We start from the raw sequence: 21,312 nt of genomic DNA, 5'->3' as shown, positions 1-21,312 counted from the left end.
ACTGGAAAAGGTCAGTTTTCATTCCAATCCCAAAGAAAGGCAGTGCCAAAGAATGCTCAAACTACCGCACAATTGCACTCATCTCACACGCTAGTAAAGAAATGCTCAAAATTCTCCAAGCCAGGCTTCAGCAATATGTGAACCGTGAACTTCCAGATGTTCAAGCTGGTTTTAGAAAAGGCAGAGGAACCAGAGATCAAATTGCCAACATCCGCTGGATCATAGAAAAAGCAAGAGAGTTCCAGAAAAACATCTATTTCTGCTTTATTGACTATGCCAAAGCCTTTAACTGTGTGGATCACAGTAAACTGTGGAAAATTCTGAGAGATGGGAATACCAGACCACCTGACCTGCCTCTTGAGAAATCTGTATGCAGGTCAGGAAGCAACAGTTAGAACTGGACATGGAACAACAGACTGGTTCCAAATAGGAAAAGGAGTACGCCAAGGTTGTATATTGTCACCCTGCTTATTTAATTTATATGCAGAGTACATCATGAGAAATGCTGGGCTGGAAGAAGCACAAGCTGGAATCAAGATTGCTGGGAGAAATATCAATCACCTTAGATATGCAGATGACACCACCCTTATGGCAGAAAGTGAAGAGGAACTAAAAAGCCTCTTGATGAAAGTGAAAGAGGAGAGTGAAAAAGTTGGCTTAAAGCTCAACATTAAGAAAACGAAGATCATGGCCTCTCGTCCCATCACTTCATGGGAAATAGATGGGGAAACAGTGGAAACAGTGTCAGACTTTATTTTGGGGGGCTCTAAAATCACTGCAGATGGTGACTGCAGCCATGAAATTAAAAGACACTCCTTGGAAGGAAAGTTATGACCAACCTAGATAGCATATTCAAAAGCAGAGACATTACTTTGCCAACAAAGGTTCGTCTAGTCAAGGCTATGGTTTTTCCTGTGGTCATGTATGGATGTGAAAGTTGGACTGTGAAGAAGGCTGAGCGCCGAAGAATTGATGCTTTTGAACTGTAGTGTTGGAGAAGACTCTTGAGAATCCCTTGGACTGCAAGGAGATCCAACCAGTCCATTCTGAAGGAAATGAGCCCTGGGATTTCTTTGGAAGGAATGATGCTAAAGCTGAAACTCCAGTACTTTGGCCACCTCATGCAAAGAGTTGACTCATTGGAAAAGACTCTGATGCTGGGAGGGACTGGGGGCAGGAGGAGAAGGGGAAGACAGAGGAAGAGATGGCTGGATGGCATCACTGACTCGATGGACGTGTGTCTGGGTGAACTCCGGGAGTTGGTGATGGACAGGGAGGCCTGGTGTGCTGCAATTCATGTGGTCGCAAAGAGTCGGACATGACTGAGCGACTGAACTGAACTGTACTGAAAGTAAAGTGGTTCTGTCGGTACAGAATATTAATAGTTGTTTACCTTCATGATCTCATAGCTGACTTCAAGCTGTAGCTTGCTACCCAGCATCACGAGAAAGAGAGTATGATTATCAAATGGCACATTACTAGCCTGGGAAGAGATATCAGCGTTCGAAGTATGATTTCTACTGAGTGCATTTTGCTTTCGCATCATCGTAAAGATAAAAATCCTAAATTGATCCATTGTAAGTTGATGAGCGTCTGTAGATTACTTCACCTGGTCTCTCAAGTGATCTGTCAAGGAACAAGTGATGAAAAGGGTCCCTTCTACCTGTAGTCACTATAAACAGTGATAGATGCATACATTTCTAGAGAAGATACACTTGCAAATGAGCTTACGTCTCTGATCTGTAGTGCTTAAAGTGGTAACTTTTAGTATTATTATCTCGATTTCAGGATTTTGTATGAAATTACAAAAAAGAGTGAAGTAAAATATTCTAATATTGAAAATAATTTATAAGAAAGGGCCAGTAATATTTAAGATGAACGTACAAGTTCTATTCCAAGACTTTTAAGAAATATTTTGTCTAAAATTAACTCACTTGCAATATTGAACAATAAAAACTTACCATCATTTACAATTTCTGTGGTCTTTAACGTTTTTTACCACCAATTCCAGTCATTTGTTTCTTCTGATTTGGTCGTAATTTTAACTCAAGGCAGTGCTTTCTAGTTTACTGAACGTCTGCCTTTCAAGTAGTTCCTCTATCTATGGGATTCACCAAGCAAGAATACTGGAGTGGGTTACCATGCCCCCTCCAGGGCATCCTCTCGACCCAGGGATGGAACCCAGGTTGTCTGCATTGTAGGCAGATCCTTTACCATCTGAACAACCTGGGATGCCCTGTAACATAAAAAAATGTGTTTAAATGCTCATGTTAATGCTGTATTGTATTCATTTTTGAAATAAATTATTTATGATCTATTAAAGAAAAAAGATGATTTATACTGTCTTTTGCCAGCTTTCACACCTCTGAGTTGTCATTCCGAATCTGAGCTGACGTAGGAGACTTTTCTTCTTGCTGGTCATATTATATCTCTTTCCTTTATCAAAAAGCTTCGTGTGTTAGATGCTAATTACCACACAACCATCAGAATGAGTCACATAAGGAAAAGATCTACATATGATTCATGTTTATATCTCCAGTATCCATCATCCTGCTTGACATTATGTGTTCAACAAATAATTTTGAATGAGAAAATACTTCTATAAATGAAGTTTAGTTGAGTGAGGTTTTATGAATAAAAATAGTCCTAGATTCCAATAATTGCAGATGTTTGATGCTTGGTGTTGAAGACTCTTGAGAGTCCCTTGGACTGCAAGGAGATCCAACCAGTCCATTCTGAAGGAGATCAGCCCTGGGATTTCTTTGGAAGGAATGATGCTAAAGCTGAAACTCCAGTACTTTGGCCACATCATGCGAAGAGTTGGCTCACTGGAAAAGACTCTGATGCTGGGAGGGATTGGGGGCAGGAGGAGAAGGGGACGACAGAGGATGAGATGGCTGGATGGCATCACTGACTCGATGGACGTGAGTCTGAGTGAACTCCGGGAGTTGGTGATGGACAGGGAGGCCTGGTGTGCTGCGATTCATGGGGTCGCAAAGAGTCGGACACGACTGAGCGACTGAACTGAACTGAATGCTTGGTGATCTCTTGTAGGTCTATTGGGCCATGCTCCAAATGAGCATATGTAAAACTTCTTATTAGAGGTCACTCCACAGAAATGATTTAGTCAGAGGCATTTGCTTCTATGTGGAGGAAAGGCTTAAACCTTAGTTCTGCACAGTGATGTCTGAGTTTGTGGAAACTACGCTCTTGAGTATTATCAGCCAGCCTGCCTGCCTGCTTTCTTTCCTTGTTCTCTCCCTTGCTTCCTTCTTCAAGATCTGGTATTTCTATATCCCACATTCATGTTGGAAAGGGAATGATCCAAGGAAAGGCGAGAGGAATTGAAGAGAAGAATAACAGATACACACACACATATGTGTGTGTGTATATATAGAAATATTTTACAAGTTGGAGAATGTGAAGGCACCAGATTTTCTAGTTTGCAATCACTGCGTATAATTTCACATCAGAAAGTTCTCTTCAGAGAAAATGCTATCAACCAAATGAAAAGATGGGAAATTGTTTTGGAATGTTCAAAATGCCTTATACACTTCATGTTCTTAGAAAGAAAAGTTTATATTATTTCATATGCTAATAATGACTTGGTATATTTAATCAGGTGATCAATTTTTTAATTTTAGTTTATTCAATAACAGAATACTTTCTCTGAGGAATGATAGTCAGGGGCTGTTGTGAAGAGGGGAGAGGTGGGGGATATTTCACTGTTTTAAAACCATGTATCTTTGATTTCTTCTATCTGAAATTTGTGGGACGGAAATGTAAATGTTTATTGTGAACTCATAATCAAACAATACTTTTGCCACTCTTCTCTCTGTATTGCTTTCCCAGTGACTTGTTTGTTTAATATTTCTACCACCTTGCCTCCTTCAAAACTCACCGTGTGGCCCCTTCCTTCAGGCATTCACATTCTGCTTCCCAAACTGACTGGCAGCTAATCTTATACATGAATCCACTCTAATGGCTGCTGATATGACACTGGTGCTTGAAGACTATCCTTCCACCTAGTTAAGTCATTAAAATTTTTAAAAAGAGGCAGCCTGATAAAGTGAGATCAACATGAGAGGTTCAGAAAACTAGGGTTGAAATCCTACAAAAGTACTAATTCTGTAACTTAGTTGCTTCAGCTCTGAGTTAAAAAGCCCAATGGCTATGATGGTAAAATGATAAAATAATCATCATAATAATGCCTATTCTACAAACTTCTTATTAATATGTGTTACAAAGTGAAATATTATGAATGTGCAAGAATTATTGTTTCTTTAAAATAATCATTTAACCCAAAACAGTGAACATACACACACACATTTATAATTTCTGCAGCCTTACCAGGTAAAAACATTGTGGGGTAATCTAGAATGTTCCATGTACAGTGATAATAAATACACACAAATCACTATTACATGGAAGAAAATGGTAAAAAAAAAAAAAAAAATTACTAGAGCTAAAATAAAATACTCTGGGAGTTCAAAGGAAGAGATCCCCTCTGATTTTCTGCCACGCAGAGGCTATATGAATCAGGGAAATGTTTATAAGGAAATGAGAGACAGACTTCAAAAGATGATAAATTTTTAAACATAATACTGATGGTGAGTATTTTGGGTCATATACTAGAGATCTAAGGCCTTCACAACATAGAGAGATGGACTATATACACCTCCCAAAAAGTCAGTGTCAAGGAGGCTGCTTTTGGCAAGATTACTCTGGTCTGTTACATGTAACTTAAGAGTATATACAACTGTGAGTATATACAAGCATTAATAAAAGACTCCAGAATTATGAGTAAATGACTGCAGCTTGCTTGATCTTTAGGAATTACATTTTTTAAAATACTAACTGAAACTAAAAATATCTTTAGCAATGAGTTCAAGGTTTAGAAATGAAATCTTTGTGCCTGTATTATAGCCTTCATAGTAAATCTTTCTGTAGACTAAAGGCATTTTCAAATTTAAAAATATATACATACATTGTGGGTTTCCCTGGTGGCTCAGACACTAAAGAATCCGCCTGTAATGTGGGAGACCCAGGTTCGATCCCTACATCTGAACAAGGGAATGGCAACCCAGTCCAGTATTCTTGCCTGGAGAATTCCATGGATAGAGGAGCCTAGTGGGCTGCAGTCCATGGGGTTGCAAAGAGTCAGACACGACTGAACAACTAACACTTAACATACATATATTGTATTTCTTGAAGAAGCCATACAATAAGAGAATTAAGTGGCTGATATAGATAATGCATTCATGGTCAGCGCACAAGATTTATTCTCCCCAGTTTGGGGACCCACATCAAGGCTTCATGTGCTCAGTCATGTCCAACTCTTTGCGACCCTTTGTACTGTAGCCCACCAGGTCCTCTGACTGTGGGATTTTTCAGGTGAGTGTACTGAAGTGGGTTGCCGTTTCCCCCTCCAGGGATCTTCCCATACCAGGAATTGAACCCATGTCTCTTGTGGGCTCCTGCACTGTGGGAAGATTACATACCTGCTGAGCCATAAAACACTTCAATATTATATGTGCTGCGGTGGCAGTAGTGTTAGATGTGAACTCAAGTATCCTCAGATTTATATTCATTGGTAACATGTTAAATTTTTATTCTCTTCATAATTGTTTTCTATTTCTTTTTAAAAACTTTTTAAAAATGACATTTGTTCTCAGGATAAAAAAAAGTGAAGTATATAATGGGATATCACTTTTAGAACAATCTTCTGCAGTCTTCTTTGACTGAAAGTACTTGGCAGGACACTGTTACTTCCTTGAAGTATACTAAAGGGTTTCACAATAATGCTATAATTCCCATGTTATTTGTTCATTTGTCAAATTATTTTGCCTTCCTTTCGTTCTCTCATATTGTTACCTCCAATCCCCACGTGGAGCTTCATGTAGATTTTTCCTTCCAGGCAAAACTCATCCTAATCACAATTGATACATAAGAATGTTTACCTGTTAAATCTTGTCAATACATTTTCTTTCATCTCTGTCTATACCATCTCACAATGTTAAAAGCATGACTGTATCTGGGTTCAGTTCAGTTCAGTTCAGTCACTCAGTTGTGTCTGACTCTTTGCGATCCCATGGACTGTAGTGCACCAGGTCTCCCTGTCCATCACCAACTCCCAGAGTTTATTCAACCTCATGTCCATTGAGTCAGTGATGCCATCCAGCCATCATATCCTCTGTCGTCCCCTTCTCCACCTGTCTTCAATCTTTCCCAGCATCAGGGTGTTTTCAAATGAGTCAGTTCTTTGCATCAGGTGGCCAAAGTGTTGGAATTTCAGCCTCAGCATCAGTCCTTCCAATGAATATTCAGGACTGATTTCCTTTAGGATGAACTGATTGGATCTCCCTGCTGTCCAAGGGACTCTCAAGAGTCTTCTCCAACACCACAGTTCAAAAGCATCAATTCTTCAGTGCTCAGCTTCCTTTATAGTCCAAACTCTCAACATCCATACACGACTACTGGAAAAACCATAGCTTTGGCTAGACGGACCTTTGTCGGCAAAGTAATGTCTCTGCTTTTTAATATGCTGTCTAGGTTGGTCGTAACTTTTCTTCCAAGGAGTAAGCATCTTTTCATTTCATGGCTGCAGTCACCATCTGCAGTGATTTTGGAGTCCAAGAAAATAAAGTCTGTCACTGTTTCCACTGTTTCCCCATCTATTTCCCATGAAGTGATGGGACCAGATGCCATGATCTTAGTTTTCTGAATGTTGAGCTTTAAGCCAACTTTTTCACTCTCCTCTTTCACTTTCATCAAGAGGCTCTTTAGTTCTTCTTCACTTTCTGCCATAAGGGTGGTGTCATCTGCATATCTAAGGTTATTGGTATTTCTCCTGGCAATCCTGATTCAAGCTTGTGCTTCATCCAGCCCAACATTTCTCATGATTTACTCTCCATGTAAGTTAAATTAGCAGGGTGACAATATACAGCCTTGATGTACTCCTTTTCCAATTTGGAACCACTCTGTTGTACCATGTCCAGTTCTAACTTGCTTCCTGACCTGCATACAGATTTCTCAGGTCAGGTGGTCTGGTGTTCCATGGTCTGGTATCTGGATTAATAAATGTCAATATACACCTCATAAGGCATGCTCATTGACTCGTTCATATTTGATTCTTTATGACCCTTTGGACTGTAGCCCACCAGGTTCCTCTGTCCATGGAATTTCCCAGGCAAGAGTGTTGGAGAGGGGAGGGTTGCCATTTCCTACTCAAGGGGATCCTCCCAACCCAGGGATTGATCCTGAGTCTCCTGAGTCTCTTGCATTGGCAGTCAGATTCTTTCCCAGTGAGCCTCCCAGTTGGCTCCAGTATACTTCATAAGGCAGTGATCTTCAAGTATCAGCAATGACTTGTGAAAAATTCCATTGTGTGCCAAATATCATCTTCTAAATTAATAAATGTAACTATGAGAAAACATGGAACTTAAACAGACAAAAAGAAATGTTGCCTTAAATTTAGAACCTTAAATATCAATGAGGTCTGTGCTTTGCTGAGTTGCATCTGACTCTCTGCGATCCCATGGACTGTCGCCCGCCTGGCTCCTCTGTCCATGGGGATTCTCCAGGCAAGAATACTGGAGCGGGTTGCCATGCCCTCCTCCAGGAGATCTTCCCAACCCAGGGATCGAACCCAGGTCTCCCACATTGCAGGAGGATTCTTACCATGTGAGCCACCAGGGGAGCCCAGGAGAATTGGAGTGGGTAGCCTATCCCTTCTCCAGGGGATTTTCCCGACCTGGAATCACAATGAGGTCTACCAGTGTTTGATATTAAATATGCTTTAAAAGCTATCCCTTGCTGCTTTTTGTCGAACAGGAGCTTACGGTTTATTTTTACCCAAAGTTTCTCCTTTAGAGTTTGTCCTCGTGGAGAGAACACGCCTCTCTGACCAGCGCTCTGCAGGCCCTGACCCTTCTATGGACCTCCTGCTGATAGAGACTTCTGACTTTTGCTCCTCCGCTGCTGTTTCCTCTGTCTGCTCGCCCAGACCTCTCACAACCAAGGCTGTTCCTCCCTAACTGTACCTCCCAAAGCATACCCTCCCTCTGTGTCTCAGGATTTGAATCAGGAAGTGGTGGTGGGTCGGCCTGTGACAAGGAGTGGTGTCTGAAAGGTCAGAGGGGGTTCTGGCAGCGAAGAAGCCTCCTGTGCCAGGTTTCTTGAGCGAAAGAGTGCCAACTCCCCCTCCTCCTTTCAGCAGCTGAACAATGTCCAGAAACTGCAGCTCTTCCTTCCAGTGACTTTTCCAAACAGTTGCAAGAGTTAGTCACACTCCAAGTGAATAGTTTCAGACACCTGGGATGAGCTAGGTTTTGCTTCATATAAATAGACCATAGAACAAAGGGCAGAATACAGCAGTTTCTTTCTCTCAGTCTTGAACGTGGTCTCTGTGTATGAAACTTATTTTTATATGTGAACAGGCAGGTAGAGGTTTTTTAGTTATTTCAGATCCCAGTTTTGTTTTTAAAAACATCTTGAATTGTGTACTTTATTACCAGTAATAGTACTACCTAGAACCATATTTTACCTCCTTTTATCTATCTGAAAGATGATAATTTATAGATTCCAGTGGGTCTTAAGATAGAATATTCAGACATATAATAGCTTCAGAATGAATCCTGAATGCCAGCTAGAATGGGAAAGCAAAAGGTTCCTGAGTTAGTAAATACATGCCCGTATCTGGTAGCATATGCATGTAAATTTGCTTCTTAATGCTATACACGTTGATTTTTCTATGAGTTTTTAGAAACTGTAGCCAAAGGGTGTGTTTTGTATTCTTAAGAAATGCAGTGAATTAACTTTGCTACGTTTCAGACAATTCCAGTGTCTTGTTTTAGTTTTAGGTACTGAATGCATTGCATGAAAAGAGAATGTTTCTATTTTGCCACCACCATTATGTTATCTTTTCCAGTGCAATTACAAGCTAATTCAGGGCTCTTTGTGTTACACTAATAGCTTCTGATTCTCTGCTGTCACCTAGTACCTCTTCATGCACTTTTAATACCATCTGCAGTGCCCCTAGCACTTACCTAGGGTGAGCATTTTTCTCTAAGTAGAGACTCATCTTTGGCAAATCATTAATGGAACATCAAAAAGATCCCATCTGTTAGAGTTACATATGGCTAAGATCAGAATTATCAAATATCTCATTTTTTTCTTTATTCTTTTCCCTTCTTTTTTTCCCTTTCTTATCCACACAATAAATGTAGTTGTCAGCAGGATAAGTTCATGCGCCGGATAAGGTCACAATTTCATTTAGTGACAACTTCCAACAGTACGAAGTTACAAGGTTCGATTTATTAAAGAGTCAGAAGGGATAAGATCACGGCATGGCTAGCCTGATTTATCAGGGTTTGACTGGAGTACTTGAATAGGGAACGTCGTATTTCAAGTTTATGTTCAAAACTGTAGTTTAGTGTGTGTTATGACTGTATGACTCAAAAATTGAGAAGGAAAATTAGAAAAGGTATCCCTAGAAGGCAATTTGTAGCTGTTAACCAAGAACCATCATTCCCTGTGCCAAACCATGCTTTGAGATGGATCAACAGAGTATAGTGTAAATGGCACTATTTGTCTTAAAATGCAGATGAAACATGCTGTTATTAATGCCTGAGGAAACACACAAAGTAGCAAGACTGCAGTTTGGCTGTGAAGATAATCAGCAGTGAAATGATCGCCTAGCCCTCTTATGTATCTGGCAGGCAGCTGTCAAATGGTTAAACCATAAAATAGCAAGAGCTCTGCCATACTTCAGCCACCTTGGCTGACTTTGAAAATGTTTTGAGATTTTTAGAATCTTTGAGCGCTTTTTGAACTCAGCATGACTTCGGGGCTGTCCATGTTTGATACCATGATGTATAATGTTTTCCAACCATGAAGAAAATATAAATATGGGTTCTGACGCTATAGCCTTGTGCTATAGTAAGGCCTGATAAACATTATGAGCTAATTCATGTGGTCTGCTTTAAAATTTGGTTATATATTTAAAACCAAGTTCAAATCAATCCAAAGTTTATTTTCAGCAAATGAAATAGGATCTTCTGTCATCTCATTTACTTGCAACCATCTTCTTCTTTGAAATCTGAGCCTGGAGTTAAGGGATGTCCCGTAAATACCATATACATTTATGCCATCAACTTAATGCTGAATTCAGTTGAAGCATGATTGCTGATAATTATGCTAAAATGCCCACATCTTGTCTGTTCCCCTTTGGTATGCTACAGTTTTCATATACTTTGCTCTTTAATGAGGCATCAAAAGGACTCTATTAAAAGGAAACAAAGCATTGACTTGATAGCACCTTCAATAAAGAAAGATTTGAGCGTATCTCTCTTGATTTTAAGTTTTCTTTCCACAGTAAATTTCTTTTATTTGAACAAAAAAAAAGTGGGTTGATATCTTAAAAGCTGCAGTATGTTTGGTAGTGATTTCTGACTTAGGGCTTTTTTTTTTAAGTGAAGCTATCATAAGTCTTTGAGTAATCACAGACTTTTAAAAGTATGCATTATCAAGAAGATAAGAGAAACAGCCCTCAGCACTAACAATATTATCTTTTACCAAAATTGATTAGTCCATCCTATGTGTCTCAAATATTTTGTGTGAACTTACCCAGCATGTTAAAAATAATTTTTAAAAGTGGGCTTCTTTTTGAAGAGTAGCTGCAAAAATATGAACTGTGCAGAAAAAAAGAATCTTTATTTTTTGTCCTACTCCATGTTTCACACACAAGGTAATGTAGTTAGTGCAATAAAATGTTGAACAAATGAAATGTATGATTGTTGTAATACAAAGAGCAGACATATATTGACAGCCTTTTTTTTTGTTTGTTTTTAAAATCAACTTTTAACTGTAGTACAATTAGGTCTATGAGCTTATGAAAAGTCTCATCCAATCAATGATGTTCCGTTTGTATTTTGCAATTATTGCATCACAAACTTTATTAATTACCATAGAATAAACAGAAATAAAAAATACATCTAGAGTTCAAGATGCATATAATCCTGTTGAGGTGAAAGGAGTTATCCAAGGGAAACCACTAGGGAATAATTAAATGCAAAACTGTGTGGACTGTAAATGTTATGGGAGAATTAGGAGAGGAGAACTCAGTTTATTGTGGAGTTCAGAATTGTTTGGTGAAAGAGAATAACTTTAATCTTGCAACATTAGTAGGATTTATCAGGGCAGCCAGGATGATGTTGTGTCTGCCAGGTAGCCACAACAATTCTCAGGAAGGTGTGGGAGTTAAGCTAGACGAGGAGGAAGGTGTGATGGAGAGTTACTTGACTGGAGAGAAGAAGAAATTCTGGAGAGCAAATAGGCAGTCAAGCAGACTCTGTGGAGCAGCGCTGTGGTGGTATTAGGATTCAGGCATAGATGTTCAAGTCGGATGGTCTAAAGGAAGCAGTGAAGGGACTTACACAAATGAATAACATGATGAAAGTGGAGTTTAAGTTTATCTTGGCAAGGATTTGGAGCCCAAATCAGAGCTGTAGAGTGAATTGAGGTTGGTTGGTCCTGTACATCTGAGTTGATAGAAAACAAAAAACAAACAAGCAAGCAAACAAAACTGGGAAATGCTGATAAGAAATGTGAATCCAGGAGATATTTAAAGGAAAGGTAAAAATCAAGGTATGGAGAGTGTTTTGGATAGAGGTGTTAAAGAAGGAATGTGACCACAGACACTGAATGGCTAGATGTGATGATGGAAGTATGTGGACATGCTCTTAGAAGTGCTTCATTTTCTTGGTGGTGAAATAGTAAATGTTTATTAGGTACTTTGCACATGTTATCTGAGTGAATCCTCACAGCAACCATATGAGAAAGATATTGTAATTACTTTTTGGTTTGAAGAAACTGAAGTTCAGAGGGTTAGGGACTTGGTCAGGATCACACAACTTGTTCCATTTTTCTCTAATTTGATTTTGAACCTGCTCTGATCCATGTGCTGGCCTCCTATTCTAAAACACTCCTTTCATCCCAGACACCCATGGTCTCCATCCCATCAAAAGGAATTTCCCCAGTCCTTTTCTTACTTACATAAATGTTCAGGTTACTTGATTGATCCTTCCTCCTTTAAATTCTCAATCCATTGGATGCTATGGTACCATGTCCACTTTCTTCCCTTTTTTCTGTTTTCTTACACTTCTCTTAAATATTCTGTGCCTGCTCCTCCATCTCTCTGCCTTTTGAAAATTCTTGGATCTCTACCCTCAATCTTATTGTTTTATCATGTTACACTCTCTTCTGCTGCTACTGCTGCTAAGTCACTTCAGTCGTGTCCGACTCTGTGTGACCCTATAGACGGCAGGCCACCAGGCTCCCCCGTCCCTGGGATTCTCCAGGCAAGAACACTGGAGTGGGTTACCATTTCCTTCTCCAATGCATGAACGTGAAAAGTGAAAGTGAAGTCACGCAGTCGTGTACAACTCTTTGCAACCCCATGGACTGCAGCCTATCAGGCTCCTCCATCCATGGGATTTTCCAGGCAAGAGTACTGGAGTGGGGTGCCATTGACACTCTCTTCTAGATCAACAATTCTATGAATTTTATTACCATATACAAGCTGGTCTTAATGAATAAATGCTAACATTTTTCACTCTAGTCAAGACCTTGCTTCCAAGTCACAGGCTTGGCCACCTAACCCACCCCAAATCACCTCTTGCCTTCCTTACAGAGCCACTTTGGCCCCAGTATTTCCAAGCTATGATCCCTCATCTTAACCTTAGATCTTTTTTTTTTTCCCCTGAGTGCCTTGTCTCAATAGGTATATGGCCATTGATCCATCTGCCCCTGCCAAATCCCCAGAACATCATTGCTGGATTTCTCCTTTTCTAATTCCTAAAATGTAAAAATAATACTAAATTCTATGGCTTCAACTTCCCAAACCTTATGGATTACATTTCCTCAAACTTATCCAGGCTCTAAATCTGCTTTGTTTGTTGCTTTATGCCTGAGTGTAACTAATAAATATTAGTAGAATAAATGGATGAATAAATTAATGAATGGATGCAAAAAAAAAGAATAAGTAAGCAAATCCAATGAAAAGGGAACTTTGCTTTCTTTATTTTGAAATCTCTCATCTTTTCAAGTCGAACATTCCTTTTATGATAAGCTAGTTCTAAGACCTGAGTCTTTGACCCACCATCTCAGTGTTCTTTCTACCTCTCATAATATATCACATCTGGAGAAAGAAAATCATGGTGTCATGGACTCCATATTAAGTAGTAAGTGACAAACCCGTTTAACAATGACAAACCAAAGATTCAGAAAACATAGAATTTATTCATGGCCATCAGCTGACTATTTGGTAGAGGAACTAAAATGTAATCTTATTGTAGTACATGGTACTTCCTCTATTTCATGACTCTTATTAGACTTTGAAAAAATTAAAAATATTATACTCAAGGAAATAAAGCTTCCATCATATTTCTGTTGCTTTCATTGAACTATGTAGGCATGGTAGTGTATAAATGCTAATTATTTTGCAATGTGCTTGCAGTTTTCTGAAAGTAAGTGTTAGTCGCTCAGTTGTACCTGACTCTTTGCAACCCCGTGGACTGCAGCCCACCAGGCTCCTGTGTCCATGTGATTTTCCAGGCAAGGATACTGGAGTGGGTTGCCATTTCCTTCTCCAGGGGATCTTCCCAACCCAGGGATCAAACTCAGGTCTTCTGTACTGCAGGCAGATTCTTTACTGACTGAGCTACAAGGGAAGCCCAGTTTTCTGAAAAGCTGCTCTGAATAAATGAATATTTTTATTTAACTGTTTCAGCAGCAGAAAGAATTTCACAAACCCCAAAATAATGTCTAACATCTTGATAGACTAGAAAGGAGACTGAGATTTGCCTGAGATCTGTTAGTTTGTCTAACAGAGTTGAAGAGATTGACTTGAGAGCTTGAACAGTTGCTGGACTTTCTGTTATAGCCATCTTTAAGAGCTCATAAACCTATTTTTGTCCTGCTTAAAATTTTGATGCATAGTCAAAGACACCTTGGAAACTTCGGAGATATTTGGGTATCACTTCATGACTTGCCATAAGTTTGTAGTTCTTAATCCATTAAAAGACAGACCTGCTTGTAAATCCAGAGGTATAGATAAGGAGTCACTGTTTGATTGAGTCTGAACCCTTTTCAAATGAAAAATGTCAGTGGAAGAAAGAGAGGATGAATTACATTTTTAAAGGGTTTTCAAAGATTTTCATGATTCCTCTGGTGTCACTTGAAATGTGACATGACATTTTTTTTTGTATGTAAAAACAACAAATTATTTAGGCATTATTTTTATGCAGAAAAGAATATTCTTAGCTGAAGAATTGAAAAGTATTTTGTCTTTAAAGGGTAAATTGTAAGGAAATTGTTTAAAATGTATGATTGAAAAATAAGAACTATCAGATAGAAATTAAACAGGTTCTTTTCAAATAGAACAGTTATCCCCCAATTTTAAATAACTGCATTATCAATATGAAAATGCAGGCATATGATAAGGGATATCTCCCACTGAGCCCTTTTTGATGTTATAACAGATTGTTGGCTATGCTCTATCTTTGAGGATTTCCTATACAAGTCTCTGATTTCAACTCATTAATCAAAAGGTTTGTATGAGGTTGAAATATATTTTCAGGGGAAAATCTCAGAAATGGGTTTGTTATTCTGCATGCAGAAAACAAATTATTATTGTTCCATATTTCCTGAACTCCAGGTAGGCTTCGGAGTTCAATACTTTTAAGCATTAATATGTTATTTAAAGCAAGTTTTTATTTATAAATCAACATTTAAGAAGCTCAGACTTACTGAATCTTTTTGGGTCCATTTGCCTCATTACAGATCATCTTTAGCTACTGATACATAAGAATGAAAAACAATAGAAGTGTATGTCTGTCTTCATTTAATAAGTTTATGAGTACTTCCATTTTTACTGTAATTGACAAATGAGAAAGGATGGAAGCATGAGAAGAAGGAAGGATGGTGGCTTAGTTCTTGAATTTAAATTTTTACGGTGAACATGGAATTCTTGTTTCCAGTACATCGTCATTATTCAGATACAGATACATTTATGTTCATAATGGGCAAAATTTAACCATTACACAATATTTTAGTGGATTGTTGTTTATATATGTTATTCTGGTTTTGGGGCTGAGCAGTAAAACCACAGAAAAGGATGTCTGTCTTCTAACTATTAAAAGAAGGTGATACAAAGTAGATAAATAAGATATTGAATTCAGCTTGATGGTATTGCTTTCAATTGAAAAATTTATTGAAATATAATTGATTTACAGTGTTGTGTTAGTGTCAGATATACAGCAAAACGATTCAGTTATATATGTGTGTGTGTGTGTGTGTGTGTGTGTGTGTGTGTGTATTCGTTTTTAGAGTCTTTTCCATTATAGGTTACTACAAGATACTGAGTACAGTTCCCTCTGCTATACAGTAGTAGATCCTTGTTGATTATCTGTTTTATATATAATAGTGTTCTTTTTTCTTTCTAATTGGAGGATAATTACTTTAAAATGTTGTTGGTTTCTGCCATAAAACAAAGTGAATCAGCTACAAGTATACCTATATGAAGGCTTCCCAGGTGGCGCTAGTGGTAAAGAACCCACCTGCTAATGCAGGAGACTTAAGAACTGCAGGTTTGATCCCTGAGTCAGGAAGATCCCCTGGAGGAGGGCATGGCAACCCACTCCAGTATTCCTGCCTGGAGAATCCCATCGACAGAGGAGCCTGGAGGGCTACAGTCCATGGGGTCTGAAAGGCCTGAAGTGACTTAGCACGCACACACACATACATGTAACCCTCCTTGTAGAGCCTCCCTCCCACCCCCCGCCCCGCAATTTCACCCCTCTAGGTCATCACAGAGCATCAGATTAAGCTCCTCCTGTTGTATAGCCACTTCCCACTAGCTATCTTTTTAACATGGTAATGTATCTATTTCCTTGCTACTCTCTCAGTTTGTCGCACCCTCTCTTCCCCCTGCTGTGTCCTCTGGTAGATCCTCTATATATGCGTCTCTATTCCTGCCCTGCAAATAGGTTTGTCAGTACCATATTTTTAGATTCCATATATACATGTTAGTAGTGTGATTTTAATCCCCAACTCCTAATTTATCCCTGTTCCTTCTTTCCCCTTTGGTAACCATAATTCTGTCTTCTATGTCTATATTTCTGTTTTCTACATAAGTTTATTTGTATCGTTTCTAAGATTCTACATACAAGCAATAGTATATGATATTTGTCTGGCATATTACTTAGTATGATATTCCCTAGGTCCATTCATTTTACTGCAAATAATGTTATTTCATTCTTTTTTATGGCTGAGTAGTATTCCGTTGTATGTATGTACCACATCTTCTTTACTCATTTGTCTGTGGATACTTAGGTTGCTTCCGCATCTCGGATGCTGTAAACAGTACTGCTGGTGCTAGTGGTAAAGAAACCGACTGCCGGTGCAGAAGATGTAAGAGACGCAGGTTCAGTCCCTGGGTTGGGAGGATGCCCTGGAGAAGGAAACGGCAACCCACTCTAGTATTCTTGCCTGGGAAATCCCATGGACAGAAAAGCCTGGCGGGCTATGGCCCATAGGGTCACAAAGAATCAGAAATGACTGAAGCGACTTAGCACAGTGAACATTGGGGTGCATGTGTCTTTTTGAATTATAGTTTGTGGGGGAAAAGGAACCCTCCTACACTACTGGTGGTTGGAGAAGGAAATAGCAGCCCACTCCAGTATTCTTGCCTGGAAAACCCCATGGACAGAGAAGCCTGGCGGGCTACAGTCCATAGGCTTGTAAAGAATCGGGCGTGACTGAGTACACGCAGCAGCACACACTGCTAGTGGGAATGTAAATTGGTGCAGCAACCATAGAAAATAGTATAGATATCCCTTAGAGAACCACAAAGAAAGTTACTGTATGATTCAGCGCTTCCACTCCTGGGCATATATTTGGAGAAAATTATCACTTGAAAACTCTATTCCTATGGTGTTGCTTTTAAAAGCATCAAGCTTAAAGCTATATATTTAAATTTAGTTATTAACTTGATGGAAACTAAGGTCAAATTAAAGCAAATATTTCCTATCACCTACCATGACTTATATATCATTTGCAAAGTGTAATTACTGAATTCGTTCTGATTTTTTGAAACACTTTATTTTGTATTAAGGTAAACAAGCCAGTTGACAACATTGTGATAATTTCAGGTTAACAGCGAAAGGATTCAGCCACACGTGTATGTGTATCCATTCTCCCGCAAGTGCCCCTCCGTCTAGGCTGCCACACAACACTGAGCAGAGTTCCATGTGCTTTACAGTGGTTCCTTGTTGGTCATCCATTTCAAATATAGAAGTGTGTGACATGTTTATCCCAAACTCTCACATCCTTCTCCCCCTCAGCCCCTTGCAACTGCAAGTTCATTCTCTAAGTCTGTGAGTCTTTTTCTGTTTTGTAGTAAGTTGATTTGTATAATATCTTTTTAGATCCCAGTGTCATACTGAATGAAGCAAGTGAATATATTCTGTTTTATTTAGAATCTTCCTCAGCTATCTATTCTATATGGGTTAACCTTCATATTTCTTCCTATTCCATTTCTTCCATTTTCAGGTCTGGTCTTGAACAGGTTGAAATAAAATTATATTTTAAAAATAACAGATTACACTATTATGATTAATATTTTGAAATATTAAAAAATTTAGTGTAATAATATAGTATGGAAATAATCCCAGAACATGAATGTCATGGATTTAGGTACTTAAAGAGAAGGTCTCCAGTTCCTGATTGAGATTTTTTTTTTTTAATTTATCCCAAACAATGTTTCGGAGAAGGCAATGTCACCCCACTCCAGTACTCTTGCCTGGAAAATCCCATGGATGGAGGAGCCTGGTAGGCTGCAGTCCATGGGGTTGCTAAGAGTTGGACACGACTGAGCGACTTCACTTTCACTTTTCACTTTCATGCACTGGAGAAGGAAATGGCAACCCACTCCAGTCTTCTTGCCTGGAGAATCCCAGGGACGGGGGAGCCTGGTGGGCTGCCATCTATGGGGTCACACAGAGTCAGACACGACTGAAGCGACTTAGCAGCAGCAGCAGCAAACAATGTTTAGGTTTAACGGCCATTCTTTGACGTTTTGAAGGCTTCATTTATTTTTTTTATTAATCCATTCATTTATTTCTTAAGTGAGCATTTGATTGATTCCTACTGTATGCCATTGAATACTGTCTTAGTTTCCTATTACTATATAATGATCACAAAGTAATAATTGGGAAGAAATAAAGGAGAATATCAACCTAAACTGCTTGTTTGGGGAGGGTTTTTGTCCAAACTTGTAGCATAAAGTCTTGCCTAAAGTACCAAATATAAAAGCATAATGACTTTGATTGAACATTGTTTTTTTTTAATTTGGGAAAACATACACCTCCAGTTTGCACATGTAGTTGTCCTATCCACTGAAACTAGTGGTAATTTCAGGAAATTGCCAAGCACTTAAAAAAAAGAAACTCTCCATGTTCTTCACAAAAGTCTTGTATCACTGTGGTAGTGGCAAAGAATCCGCCTGCCAATGCAGGAGACACAAGAGATGCAGGTTCAATCCCTGGCTCGGGAAGATCCCCCGGAGTAGGAAATGGCAACCCAATCCCGTATTCTTGGGCTTCCCTGGTGACTCAGCTGGTAAAGAATCTGCCTGCAGTGCAGGAGACCTTGGTTTGATCCCTGGGAGATCAAACTTTGGGAAGATCCCCTGGAGAAGGGAAAGGCTACCCACTCCAGTATTCCGGCCTGGAGAATTCCATGGACTGTGTATAGTCCATGGGGTCACAAAGAGCTGGACACAACTGAGCGACTTTCACTTCACTTCACTTCATATATATCTGTAATTGCAATGTTTTACTACATTGGTAATCAAATGTAGGAATTTAAACTCTGAGCTATTGTCCTAATGTTTCCTGTCTGATTTTACATTGTATCAGTGCTTTTTGAAGATGTGTTATCATTTCTGGTTCTTAAGGATTTACTGAATAGAATTGACTACAATAGACGTGTGTGTGTGTGCATGCTCAGTCACTTCAGTCGTGTCTGACCCTTTGCAACGCTATGGACTGTAACCCACCAGGCTCCTCTGTCCATGCAAGGAGCAATATTCTCCAGGCGAGAATATCGGAGTGGGCTGCCATGCCCTCCTCCAGGGGATCTTTCTAATACGGGGATGGAAATCGAGTTCTGCCTGTGTCTCCTGCATTGCAGGCGGATTCTTTACCCACTGAGCCACCTGGGAAGCCCTACAGTAGATGATAAGTGTGCAAAAACTCAAGAAAGAAATTGGACTAAATGTGAATACAGTTAAAAGGACAAGTTTTATTATCCTGTCAGGATACCAAGATCAGTTGAGATGAACATAATCAATTCTTGTTATATGAATCCTGAGAATATTGTGCATGGAGACCAAACACACAAAAAGTCAGCTGTTGGTAAAACGCAAGTGAAAGTACTTAAATGCTCGTGTGTTCATTGTCTGCAGGAGAGCTGGAGGTGTTTCAGAGAGATGGAGAGCGAAAAATTCAGAGTCGGCAGCAACTTCCAGTGGGAACCACCTGGGGACCATTCGCTGGGAAGATGGACTTGAATAATAATTCCTTGGTATGTGGATGTTCTGAGATGGTTGACTCTTAGTACTTTGTCATGGTACAGAAATGATCTCTGCTTGCTTCCTGGTGAAAACACTAAAAGTAACAGTTTGCTTTCTCTTTTTCACGGACCGTAAAACTGGAATATTTTCCAAGTTGTTTGTCTCTGACAGTATTATATGCAGAATTTAGAAGGAAACAGGTTAATCACACTGAATGGTTATTTAGTAAGGTAATTTATAAGGTTGCTTTATCTTCATAGCCAGACTAATATTGTTCATATTTAATAACATATACAAATGCTTTTCTTCTTAAGATGACACAAATTGTCATAAATTACAGGTTTACATGATGAACAAGAAATAAACAACCTTGATATTGCTTGGCAATTCTATTTGTACTTTTAAGAGTGAGGATAAGTGATCAGCATCATAATTTTTCTTGTTAACTTTTTTGTAAATATTCTGAGCTTAAAAAGTCTACCTCTGGGAAAAATTATATGAACGATTGATTAGCTATCTTAAAAAGTTATGGAAAGATGGAGTATTTGATTACATTTACACTTCATTTCTTAATTCAATATGTTAGTTTCCTATTGCAGCTCCAGCAAGTTACCACAAACTTTGTGGCTTAAAACAACCCAAGTCCATCATCTTATAGTCTGAAATGAATCTCTCAGGGCTAAAATCAAAGTATCTTCAGGGCTTTTTTTGCTGAAGCTTCTAGAAGGTGGGGACAGATGTTTTCTTTCATTTTCCATCTTCTAAAGGCTGTCCACAACCCGTGGCTCATGGCTTCCTTCCATCTTCACAACCAGCAACGGCTGTCTTCTACACATCTTTATTCTGACTCTGACTCTTCTGTATTCCCTTTCCACATTCGGGAACATGTGTGATTACATTGGGCCCACCTGAGTAATCCAGGATACTCTAGCAACTTCAACTCCATCTGCTTTATTTCCTTTTGTCTAGTAAGGTAACTTGCACAAAGTCCAGGAATCAGGACACCAGGACCTTTCCTATTATGCGTGATAATACAAGTGACAAAACTTGGGGATAACGATATTTTATATTCTTTAGGAGATCCAGAAATTATATATATATGAAATGGAAGTCCCTCTCTCTAAATGCCATTTATGTAGGAAGAGTTTCATGCCTGCTAAATGACTCTATCTGCATTGAGGTGGTGGGGGTTGGGGGGGGGCGGTGTAAGAACTCCTAGAGGGGTTCTTGTTAAACAAGTGTGCTTGACTCAGCAATGTTGCTTTCCTTTTTCAGTTGAATTACATGAAAGAAATCATTTCTTCGGGTTATTACATGAAAGAAATTAGTATGTGCAGTTCTCTGCTTATTTAGTGCCATGTGAATGAGAAAGAGGTTATTGATTTAACTAAAAGTAATGACTAGAATAAATAAGAAACATTTGTGTCATCCAACTTTTAAACAGCATAAGAGATTCTAGAAGTGTGCTTTTTACTTTCTAAATCCTCATGTTTATACGTAAAAGGATAAAGTAGGAGACTTCACATGTATTTAAGAACCAAACAAGTTGACAGACCAGGCTAAATATTTAATAATCTGGAGCAGTGTACCGTGTGGTGGTCCGTGTGCCTGCCACAGAAGGGGTTTGAGAAGTGGCTCCGCAAACACTGCTGACCTTAGAGGCTGAGTTGTACAGTGGA

The 21,312-nt window shown here is 39.1% G+C and overlaps 1 protein-coding gene across 2 annotated transcripts in view; it reads left to right on the top strand.

The window, feature by feature from the left end:
* Positions 1-21,312, top strand: part of ZFPM2 (zinc finger protein, FOG family member 2) — a 523,941-nt gene that overhangs the window by 251,262 nt on the left and 251,367 nt on the right. For both annotated transcript variants that reach the window (XM_019974004.2, XM_070802792.1), the window contains one exon: positions 19,526-19,644. In XM_019974004.2, the coding sequence (XP_019829563.2) occupies positions 19,526-19,644 (119 nt within the window). The remainder of the gene's footprint in view (positions 1-19,525; positions 19,645-21,312) is intronic.

This window comes from Bos indicus, chromosome 14, assembly GCF_029378745.1.
Source record: "Bos indicus isolate NIAB-ARS_2022 breed Sahiwal x Tharparkar chromosome 14, NIAB-ARS_B.indTharparkar_mat_pri_1.0, whole genome shotgun sequence".
Classification (NCBI taxonomy): domain Eukaryota; kingdom Metazoa; phylum Chordata; class Mammalia; order Artiodactyla; family Bovidae; genus Bos; species Bos indicus.
The sequence above is the reverse complement of the archived record's forward strand: the minus strand, read 5'-3'. Positions and strand labels throughout refer to the sequence as shown.